Below are 12289 nucleotides of genomic sequence, written 5' to 3' on the forward strand. Positions count from 1 at the left end.
AAAAGCTTTGTCTATAAAATTCATATACGTTGTCTGTGGTCTTTTTATATAGGTTCGAGAAAAAGTACCTATCAGTTAATAAATATGCCTGTTCTTCTCACCACATGGAAGAGAATGGTCCGTTTCTTTGGCGTTGGGACTGGTAACATCCCAGTGGTCTCCATCCCAGCCAGTCACAGTTCCGTCCTCGCAGGACCTGTGTTCACCCAGGTCTGCCCACATGCGGAAAAGGTACAGCTCCACCTTTCCCACGGCACCTCCAGGTGACCGGTTTCTCTGATGGCAGCCCAGCCACAGGGAACCAGACGGAGGGATGGCCTGAGCGATGACCGTCCTCTCTGCTACCATGACGTGATCAACCTGGAGCATTTAGACAGACACAGTTGGTAGCTCCTCACAGCTAAAGGTTTGATCTTCAGAAAAATGCTATTATCAATAGAAATTATTCAATATTACTGTGCTAAAATTAAATGAACATTAGCTCATCCCATCTCTGAAGTCTACAAATAAATCTACTCAAGGAAGAGAAGAATTACTCAAGTAAAAAAGCACTAAAGCTACTCTTATAAGTACATTTTTTCCCAAAAAGTTACTCAAGTAAATGTAACGAGTACTACCCACTTTGGTGCATAGATAACAGTAGCCTATTCTTGCTAGCAAGCTTAACGTGATATCGGCATTAGCTAGTCATCATTTAGCTAATATTACCTGCATCCAACGGCATTAATCAACTATCAACAGTTAGTTTGAGGGAGAAAACGGTGAAATTTTCTTTGCCTTTTGATAATATTGCTGCCATGATTCTAACACACACCTGCGCAGCTCCGTCGCACATTTTAGGGCTCATGATGCGTTTAAAGGCGGCTCGGAAAAACACGTTACGACATGTTAGCAACATTAAACAGTTAATGTTAGGATTAAACAGTTTAAAAAAAGTGCGGGGGACAGAGGGCGCAGATGCGGGAAGTGCGGGATATACATATACAAAACATCATAAGTATGTTTTGTTGAAACATGTATTATTGAACTGTAATGACGATTTTTTTCCCTAAAGTATCTTGAGATGACATGTGAATAAATAATCTTAGCTGAATTGAATTGAAAAGGCCAGAGCACAACAACAAAAGCTTAAATGGAAGTACAGTAATGCTAAAATGGAAATTATGCTAAAAGAGAAGTTATGAGAAACTTGCTAGCTTAACTTCTGTAACTTAATAACACAACAACAAAAGCCACAACTATACTAAAGTGGAAATTATGCTAGCATAACTTCCTTTCTGGCTTTTTGTTGTTGCGTTGTGACTGTTGCTGTTATGAATTTTGCACTTTGTTTACCCTTCTGGGCCACTGTACATATCGTTTTTGTCAATATGAAAAAATATAACTATTGGATGGTTTTAGTTTCTTTCCATGAATCCCCCAAAACCTTTGGAAAAAAGACAGAAACTGTTATCTTGCAAAAGATTATCCACCTTTCTATCAAAATCTGTTGATATAAGATCTAAACAAGAACATATCAGGATTTCTTTAAATTATTTGGATAATGGAGGAACCGTTTTAGGCCACTCTCAAACTTATTTTAGAGAACTTTTTACCAGATGAGCCCCTAAATGTTTTGATAGCTAATTGTTGCTAAAGATTCAATGTTTGAATCTTCAAAGCAGTAAAATTTAAAATGAAAGTCCTCCAGTTATTGACTGGTATCCCTTACATATTACTTTAAAAAGGAAAGTGTGTGAAATGAAATATTTCCATGGCACCAGGATTTGTTACACCTCAAAATTATGCTCTTCTATAAGTTTTTCCTGCAAGATCAGGTTGATGTTGTAGCACGATAAATCCATGTTACTTTTGCTTTGGTGACAAATTTGTTTATCAAATTTACCAGAGCTAAATGCTACAGTGGATTGAGCTACAAACACATTTTAGTATTATGTAAAGTTGAAATATAGTAAGCCACATGTCTTCCCACATATTTGTGCTCAACTTGTTAGCACCTGTAAGCTAGCAGGTAGGTTGGATGTAATAATGCAGAGGTTTAAGCTAGTTAGCCTGCCAAGCTAAAACTGTAGAGCTAATTTGTCTTTTGACCTTTTATAAAGTCTTACTTTTTTGCCAATTACTCAAACACTTGTTTCACCAGTTGTTAGCATTCAGTTTGTTAGCAAACACAGCAAAAACACAAAATCTTTTGGCCTAGTTTCTAGTGCAAATAACTTGCTGCACTTGAAATAAGACTAACTTAAAAATAACGTTTCAGTAAGAAATATGAGCTTGTTTTAAATCAATAATTTATTAATATTGCTGAAAATCTACTTTTTTATTATTAACAATGATTATTTCACTTTTAACAGGATATTTCTCCCAAGTTGTAAAGCAAATAATCTGCCAATAGAACTAGTAATTTTTAATCAATATTAAGGAATTATTGACTTAAAATACAGTCATATATCTTGCTTAGAAGTTACATGTAAGCTAGTTTTCTCTTATTTCAAGTTTACTAAGAAATACTGGACCAAAAATACTGTAAAAATACAGTTTCAAGATCTTTATTGTTTCATTGTTGCTTTCAAATATAGTACATTGTTATTTGATAGTGGTATTGATCAATAGTACTCCAGGTGGCTGCTTTTTCACTATTTTTCATCAAAAATATTAATACTACAAAAGCAGCCTTAAAAAGCATTATGTAAAACGAAATACTTTTTAAAATGTGAATTAAATCGTTAGTCTTAGTAGTTTATTAGTGAATATATTGAAACAAAGCTGCAGGTTTTAGTGAATAATAATATGTAAAGACTGTAATATAATCACCAGATTTGTAGGTCACCATCTAGGTAGGTTCAGTTCCACCTCAAGTGTGCTTGTATGTACAGTCTCCTTATTTTATTGTGTCCTGGTTTTATACCGCCCATATTATATAGCAGCAAGAGAAAACGATAGTGACAAGTGTTACTGTTGGCACGCAATTTGTCATTGTTGGTATAATTTCATTGACAAGTTTTGCAATGAGGAAAACTTCAGCACATATTTGATATTTTCCCTCCACAATTAATTATTGTTTTATTCTAATTACAAAAGAATAAAACACAAGCGCACATAGATCTACCTCAAACCAAAATGGGTTAAAGAACAGGATTTTATCATTTTTTAAAGCATATAATCTTATTTTACTACAAGAGTACTAGTTTTATACTCCTACGTGTCAAGCTAGCTTTCGCAGCTAGCTGTGCTAACACTAGCATCACATGAAGCAAGACGTTTCAGCTTTTTACTTATTTTTTCCCCCCTCTTTTATGTTTCAGTCTTAATCAATAGAGACCATATAGTTCCTTGAGTCATTGTTTTAGTTTTAGTTTGTTTGTTTTTTTGAGTTTCTGCTTTTTTGACAAGCTGTAGCAAGTTATGCTAACGATAACATATAAAGAGGAACAAGCAGGGAGAACTCATACTGGGTGAGTAAAAATGTTATGCATGGTAACTTTCAAAATAAAAATAAAAACTCAGAGTCTAATCTTATTTTACTCAGTGTTACCTCCAGGCTGAAGATATTTCTCCGTACGTCCCTCCTTAGACACACCCTGTGCCACTCCATTGGGGACATCTTGAACGGAAACCGGTGCTGGACTTGCAGTAACCATCCATAAATTGTTTTGTCGTCCCCTTCAAGAGCTAAATTGGGGTTTGGTGTCCGGACTGAGCTGTAAGAAAAGGCCACCCAGGGTCCAGGGACAACCACGCGAATATTCACACATACAGTCATCTGGGAAAGGCTTGGGATGGAGATCCTGTCCCGAAGGGCCCAGTGGTCTTCACAGCCATTTACTACTGCCTTAATGTCTCCGAGGAAATATCCGTCCACTAAAAAAAGACAGAATTAATGCAAAATTAAGGATTTTAATAGACATGGTTAGTGTTAGCGATAATATAAAGTGCTAAAATAAAAGATTGAGGTTAGAGCTGGGCTAATCGTAGCTACTAAACTTATTATCCAAGCTTGTAAAAATAGAAAAGCCCTCGGGGTTTAAACTTTATATGTCTCGTTAAAGTGCGCTAACTGTTAGCTTTCTTAGCTAAACGGCGTAATAACATGCTTTTTTTCACTTTTTCTCTGCTCTCAACCCACCTTGCAAAAACATAAATGGCATTACTTATTAGTTACTCCATAGCTACCAAACTTTCTAGCCTCTAATCACAAAAAAAAATTATATGAGCCATTTTGTGGAGCATGCAAGCATTTTTATGGAGTCAGTCATAACATGCTGGTGAAAGCATTCATGCTAATGCTAGCCTGATAACTAAAATAAGCATTTCAGCTAATTCTTCCAATAATAGCCATGTTTATAATACTGAATGGAGTAAGTCAATATTGGTCAACATGATAGTGATACTCCACATGCTACATTTTAGCTAACCTTAGTATTGTTGCTAATTTTCATCATCACAACACCTAAATTGTTTCTGACTGATGTGTACACTTTGGGACTTCAGAAATTTAAAATGTTTTGGCCAGAATATTGGGGTAAAGAACTGATGCATGTCTCCAACAGACATCATCCAGATGGATGTCTGGATGATGACCCAGACATCATCCAGACATCTGGGACATCATCAGATGTCAAAATGGGCTTTCCAATAACCCTAAGCAATGCTAAAGTGGTTACCAAGTGGCTAAAGGGCAACAAAATCAATGTTTGGCCATCACAAAGTCCAGATCTCAGAGAATTTGTGGGTAGATCTGAAAAGGTGTTTGTGTGAGCGACTTGGCCTACAAATCTAACCCAGTTCCTCCAGTTCTGTCAGGAGAAATGGGCCAAAATTCCTGCCAACTATTGTGCGAAGCTTATGGAACGAAACCCAAAACATTTGACCCAAACAGTTTAAAGGCATCGCCACCAAATGCCAAGAAAATTTTGGAGATGTAAATAAATAAATCCCTGATACATTCCTGCTCCCAGTATTGTGGCATTTAGCCAATAGAAATAATGTTGGTAATTCTAACTGGGCGTTTTCTCTGATTGAACTTCAGATTGTGCGTAAAAAGCTGTCTTTGTTTTTATTTTTATTAAATTCCTGGTCATATGAGCCACAGCTAGAAAGCTACTTTTCCTACTGAGTTCAGGTTGAATAAGGGATTTGCCCATGGGAGCTATCTATGCAAACACTGCTGCGCACCACTAGAAAAATCGAGTGATGCCAAAATTTAAAAGGAAGAACACATCCAGTATATCCAGTGTCATCCCCCACATTTAGAACACAGTAACTCTTTATTTTTTTCTCAAAGGTAAATATTCATGTCAATTCAAATTAATAACACTGAATTGACAACTGTCAATGGGTGCATTGATGAATGGACGCTGTTTTGTGTCCATGGCAACAAAAAACCCTGCCAGACAATAATGAGGGATAAGTTCTCTGCTAGTTCACACTCAGATCTGTTTTTCTGTGAAATCGGATTTTTTTTGCGTAGTTCTAAAATAATCGGTAAAACAATATTTGCCATGTGTATGTGATCTCCTGTGTGAACTTCAGGCTACCTTAAAATGTCCCGCATGCGCAGTAGAGGGCGCAATGACGTCACACATACGGCGCGAATGTTTTTCCAACCGCCATAAAGAAGAAGAAGAAGAAGAAGAAGTGCTCAGTGTTTGCGGAAGTAAAGGTGGATGCTAATGGTGGAGCTTAGCTTACGATTTTAAAGTTGTTGTCCGACCGGAACCAGCACATTAACAGCTCAGTCCTCATTATCGTCCGCCATGTTTGTTGTTTTTCTTCCCGCTTGAGCGGATCAGAACCAGAACAGTGACGTTTGTCGAGTATCAATGACGTTAGGTTGGATGAATGCGGTCAGAGCCGCACAGATTCAAATCGCATAAAAGATCAGATTCGTATCGGATTTATAACCTCAAATCCAAATTGTTCTGGGTCGGAATCGAAAGAATCCGATACAAGTTGTTCAGACTGTCATAAAAAGATTCGATACATGGAAAAACCGGATTTGGATCACTAAAGGCTGCACTGAGCATAGCCTTACTTGCCTTAAAACACCAAGCAAGCTTTATTTTGTCAGTTGCTACACAAATAAAAGTGCTTTACATAGATCAGGAGAACTTTCTGCGGAAGAGACAGATTTCCATAATATTGTAAACATTCCTGTATGCAAATATAAATGCAATACGTTGGGTTTTCAGGTTAAACTTTTTTCCCAGGTGTTTTATTAATTGTACATAAACTTTTGCTCACCTGTGGGTGGAGCGGCTGCTGCCAGGAAAAAGAAGATGACTGGATGGAAACAAAGCCGCCTTCTCCATGTTGCTTCAAAGAAAAGGCCAAACATCCTCCTGGAAACATTACAACATAATATTTCCAACTCTTTACATTTCTTCCCTCCTTTAACTCTCAGTTATGTAATCAATTCAAATCAATGGTCACGTTTTTTTGTTTTTGCATAGCTGGAACTGTTGCTCAGCAGCTTCCTCTTTTTAAGCTCTTCCTCCATTGTAATTGGTGTTTCTATAAATGGTCAGAGCTGTGGGAAGCCTTTTTCACAGCTTGAAAGATGAAACGGTTGAATATTATCCGCGCTTTTGTCTGAATGAGGTTCTTGACTTGAGGGCCGGGGAGGGGAGGACACTGGGGAGTTGGGTTACACCTCATGATATTCACACCTTTCAAAGACAACTTATTGTTTCTAGTACAGTTAGGCTGCTACACATCTCAGTTCACACTTTTATGCGATGCTTTTATGTGGATTCTGGGTATTCAAAATGTTTAACTATGTTTGTTCTAACATGGAAATGAAATATGGCAGATACAGTGACTTGAAAAAGTAACAACACTCCTTTATTATTACATTTCTAAGCTCCAAAAACCTTTTTTCTCCCCTTGGTTGTTTTTTTTTTGGACGCAATTCCAACTTGATTGTTTATTTCTAGAAAAAATATAAACAAAACAAAAACTAGATCTTTCTTACAACTTAGATGAAAAATAAGTTATCTAAATCTGATCTTACAAGTTCAGGAAGTGATCAAAAAGCCATTTTACAAAACCTTCTGTTGTTACACCGGATATTTGACAAGCATAAAACATTTCCACCATGTTCGCCTTTGTGTTCTTAATTTAATAAATTAACATGAAGATTTAAAAGTTAACAAAGTAATACCAACAATTGTAATTACCAAAAAAAATTCACCGATTTTTGTATATTTTATCTGTACAAATAAAACTAAATTGATACGTTATTTAAATTACATTCTGTCACATTAAAACCAAAAAATGTTTATCTGGATTTTAAGGGATGAACCAAAAATAAAAAACTAATGCCTTTTTGTAATTAATATGATTAACAGTTTTTCACATTCATTTACAAATAAAAATCTAAATTGCACAAACTTTTGATTATTTAGATGACCTCTCAGCAATAAAAAAGTTAATTTATTATCACCAGAAATTTGTGTTGTTGTCCTTTCTTTTCATAATTGAAAACTACTTTGTATTTGTATTTTACACAAATCCAAATTAAACAACAGTAGAGTAAAAGTTTCGATTTTTATGCTGGAGTAAAAGTACTTTAATTAAGATATAAACTATTTAGATCATATTTTTCAACACCCTGAGCAAACAGAACATGCTAACTAGCATGCTAACACAGCTAATTGTTGTGATTTGAAGACAAGAGATGTTTTAGAAAACAACTTGTCAACTCTTTAGGGGTTTTTTGAAGAATTAAAACGTTTGCCAAAATAATTATTGTATTCTCTATAAAAACACATAAAGAACCAAATTTATAATGAGTGTCTGGTGATAAATTATTTCTGTGACTCTGATTTACTTGAACTTAAAGGTTTTTTAATGATTATATTAAAACAGAAGCTGGGATCTTGCCATAACATTGGAAAATGAAGAGCATTTTAGGGAACAAATCTTTAAAATGTTTATTTTCTTTTAGACTCACGTCTGTTTTTGTGTTGCGCAGAACGTAGCTGCCTGTTATGTAAACACAGGATTCAATGCAGTTCAAAATGTTCAATCTTATAAAATCGATTAAATTTTGGAAATTAAACTTTTTGCACTTTGTGAGTGAATTTTCATCAGTGCAGACAGAGCACCTGCATAGAATAATATGACTTAAGGTAACTTTAAAGTAACTTTGCATTCATTATTACCAAATAACTAAAAGTTGACTTAGCATTAAAAGTGTCATTATTCACTAAATAAGGCAAAATTTACACTTTTAATGGACTTTTAATTCAAAATTTTAAAGGAACTTTGCATTTAAAATGTCATTATTTAATGAATGACAGTTTATAACAGTGTTATGTCAGTCTTAACCCTTCAAATAAAGTGTCACCAAATACTTTACATCTGCTTCTATAGATTTAGTGAATTATCACCAGTGCAGACAGAGCACCTGCATAGAATAATATGACATAAAGTAACTATTATTGCACCATTAGAGTAAAATACTTTAAATTTGTTTCCATAGATTTTCTTTAGATATCTGTATTCTGAATGTATGTTTATTCAGGACTCAGTACTAAATGAGCTTCTTGTTTGGGGCAAAAAGGCATCAAGAAAAAAAAATTATTTAAATCGTGCAACTCGTCTAGGATCTCATTTGGACCAATTTTCTCACCCACTTTAGGTTCTATGGGTTCTATATCTATGATACAGTTCATCAAGTACAAAACAAGTAGGGAATTAATTACCTTTCATGTCATTTCAAAGTTAAAGTTATTTTCATGGCTGAACACCAATAAGTCCAGATTATTTAGTCTCCTCACATCATGAGGTCGGCAGCAGTGATTTACATTCTGCACAAACTTTGGTGCAGATGGAAAGATGTGTCACATTTTAGAATATTTTTATAATTCCTACCACTAAGTCTTGACATTTCTTAACATTTTGAAGTGTTGAAAGGCTAATCTAAACATATATGCAAAAACATATTCAGGACAAAGTTTGTTGGCTGGATTTTAGAGACTTGAAGGATATTTTTGGTTTTGTAACGCTGTCCTGTATTGTGTTTAAATTAAATCTCCGCACATCAGATAAATGTTATTCTCTTTTGATCAAAATCTCCCTGCATAAAAAGAGATTTACTTTCTTTATGCTTTAATGTCACAGCTAAATATTAAAAAGATATTTAAGATAACCTGCCCTGAAAACCATATTTTATCAAATATTTCCGTCTATTTTCTAGTGCAAAGACAAAACTAACTTATAAGTAACTTTTCAGCAGGATATATGAGCTTCATTAAGTCAATAATTCATTAATATTAATGAAAAAGTATGTTTTACTGGCAGATTATTTCACTTATAAATATTGTTATACTCCTATTTTTTCATTAATATTAAGGAATTACTGACTCCTATATGTTGCTATAAAGTTACTTTTGTCTTATTTCAAGTGTACAAATAAACTAAAAATACCTGGTAAGATTTTATGTTTTTGCAGTGTAATGCTTTGAGATTATCTTTTGTTGACAACATAAAATAATCTGTTCCTTTTCTACTTTCCCCTAAATTTCTCACCTACATATGAAAAAGTTTTGAAGTTTTACAAACTTCTTACCTGATGGTGTTTGTCTGGTTGTCTATGAGTTAACCTTTGAACCCTATGGAGGAGGACTTGATATCTTCTCTCCGGTTCGCACACGTCTCTCCATCTTCCCCGTCTTCACACGTCTAGGATGAATCCAAGTTTCACACGCTCCACATTTCTCCTGAGTTTCTCTGTCCAGGATCCACCTGCGTCTGAGCTGCGATGTGGTTCAGCAGGCGGGAGGCTCGTTTGAGAGAGAGCTGCGTTCAGGAAATCAGAAATCCTGAAATGCAAAATCTGCCTGCAGGCCACTGGGGGCAAAATAATGAAACACACCCAGAGAGGGAGGAGAAAGAGAGACAAGGAGGACAACACGTCTGTCTGTCTGTCTGTCCTGCAAAAACTAAATATTTTCTCGTTTTTCTTCTTTCGAGAGCAAATATCTACATACACTTGAAATATAAGACAAAACTAAGATATAGATTACACAGATTATTTTAAGTAGATGATCCTTTAATATTGATGAAAAAGTCTTAGTTCCACTGGTAGATTATTTCATGTACAACAAGATATTTTTCCCATATTAAAAGTGAAATGATCTGCCAGTAAAATTACAACTTTTTATTGATATTAAGGAATTACTGACTTAAAACAAGCTGCTGTATCTTGCTGAAAAATTACTTGTTAGTTTTGTCTACTAGAAACAAAACAAAAATACTTTGTAAGATTTTGTATTTTTAATTATTTACCTTTAAAACAAAAATACAAAATCCTACTCAATATTTTAGTCCAGTTTCTGGTGCAAATATATTATTATACTTGAAATATTAGACAAAACTAACAAGTTATTTTTTTTAGCAAAATATAGCAGGTTGATCAAACTATGATGAAAAATTACTTGTAAATTTAATTTATTACAATAAATTTTTCCTGTATTAAAAGTCAAACAATTTGCCAGTAAAACCAGAACGTTTTAATCTATTTTAAGGAATTATTGAGTTAAAACAAACTCCTGCATCTTGCTGAAAAGTAATTTATTTTCTTATTTTTAGTGTACTATATTATTTGCAGTAGAAACTAAACAGAAATGCTTGATAAGATTGAGTTTTTTTCTTTCTTTCTGTATGCCTGGAAGGTAACAGCTGGTAGTACAGGATGCAGGGTCAGGCCCTTCCTTCACACGGTGTTAGCCTCTCGGCGTTGTCTCAGTGTGTGTGTGTGTGTGTGCGTTTGTTTGTAATACCTTGTGGGGACGATTTTCCTGACATATACTACGTTGTGGGGACCAATTGCTCCTNAGCCTGGTCCCCACAAGGGGAAACCCTGTTTTTGGGTCAGGGGTCAGAGTTAGGGCTAAGGTATGAATTGAGTTTTGGTTGGTTAGGGTTAGGCATGTGATGGTTAGGGCTAGGAAAAGGGTAAAGGTCAGGTTTAGGCTGTAGAAATGAATGGAAGTCAATGGAAAGTCCCCACAAAGATAGCAACGCAAACATGCGTGTGTGTGCGTGTGTGTGTGTGTGTGTGTCGGGATGTTTGTATAAGCTACAGAATCAGTTGGAAAGAAAAAAAAAGGCAGAAAAATTCCCCATGTTGTCAAGAATGAAATGAGGGAATTCAAGTTGAGGAACCAGTCAAACCATCGTCTCCTTGGCAGGAATCAGACATGAAGTGAATCAAACAGTCAGTAGCAGCAGAGTGAAGCGCTTTTAAACAGTAAAACATTTTTAAAAATCACGCTGCACCCTCGCTTGCCTGAGGCGGGCGTGTGTTTGCGAAACCACGAGGGTTCGTGCTGTTCTTGACTTTGTCCACAAGAGGGCAGTGTTGGAAGCGGTATTTTTCCCGCTGCATATCAGGTGTCAGGCTTTGTTTTTGTTTTTTTATGGGGGGAAACGAGGCTGTGTCGGATCAGTGGAGCGCAGCTGAACTGCAGAGTTGCTGCTCCACATTCAGTGACTCAGCACTTTTACCCTCTGTCAGTTCAACACGCATAAATATTTCCAGTTTCTTTCTCCTGTGACTCCTTAAAGCAGGGGTGTCAAACTCAGTTCCGTTTTGGGCCAAATTAAGATCATAAATGCTTTTAAAGTGCCAGGATGTATTGATAAAACCTGTTCACAAACTGTTAAAATATCAGCGAATTCTTAAAATTAAATAATATTATTGAGCATCTTTTTTTGCAATAAAAATCAAAGTGTTTGTGGAACTAATTTGGAAATATTTGCAATATTTCCCCTTTGTTTATGACGGTAAATGGAACTGTTATTTTTTGCTGTATAGATCATGGACCACAATCTGACATCAATTAAAGCTAAAGCAGCTGTTTAATACAAGTAATAAAGGTTTTGACAATATTTAAGAAAAATCTGCATTAAACTGCCAATTATAACCACAAAAATGTTTGGGGGATTTCTTGATTTTGTGTGAATTTCCTCAATAGTTCTCAAGAAACTGGAGGGACAGATAAAAATGGCATTGATTTGATTGAAAACATAATATTTAAGCACACTTAGTGGAAGTCAGTGTTTCAGCTGGTTTGTAGTTTTCTGTTAGTTTATCCCAGATTTGTGGTACTTCTGGTTTTAACTGAATATCTTTTGATAGACCACATTGATAATTTGAGGAAAGTTGCTCATCCTGCATCCACCATGTTTGATTGATTCATTTTTTTTCTTAAATTATCCCTGTGCACCAGATCTAACATGACATACCTTCGAAAACATTCCACTTTTGCCTCGGATATTA

General features: G+C 35.3%; 1 protein-coding gene across 1 annotated transcript in view; it reads right to left on the reverse strand.

Moving 5' to 3' along the window:
* The window catches only part of LOC103140576 (adhesion G-protein coupled receptor G4-like), an 11096-nt gene extending 1304 nt beyond the window's left edge, over positions 1 to 9792 (reverse strand). Inside the window, exons 1-4 of the mRNA XM_016673219.1 lie at positions 9575 to 9792; positions 6244 to 6341; positions 3536 to 3861; positions 89 to 360 (exon numbers count right to left, since the gene is read on the reverse strand). Coding sequence (XP_016528705.1) covers positions 89 to 360; positions 3536 to 3861; positions 6244 to 6337 — 692 coding nt within the window. The 5' untranslated portion in view covers positions 6338 to 6341; positions 9575 to 9792. The remainder of the gene's footprint in view (positions 1 to 88; positions 361 to 3535; positions 3862 to 6243; positions 6342 to 9574) is intronic.
* Positions 9793 to 12289: the final 2497 nt, after the last annotated feature.

The sequence above is a fragment of the Poecilia formosa genome, unplaced genomic scaffold (assembly GCF_000485575.1).
Source record: "Poecilia formosa unplaced genomic scaffold, Poecilia_formosa-5.1.2 Scaffold72, whole genome shotgun sequence".
Lineage (NCBI taxonomy): Eukaryota > Metazoa > Chordata > Actinopteri > Cyprinodontiformes > Poeciliidae > Poecilia > Poecilia formosa.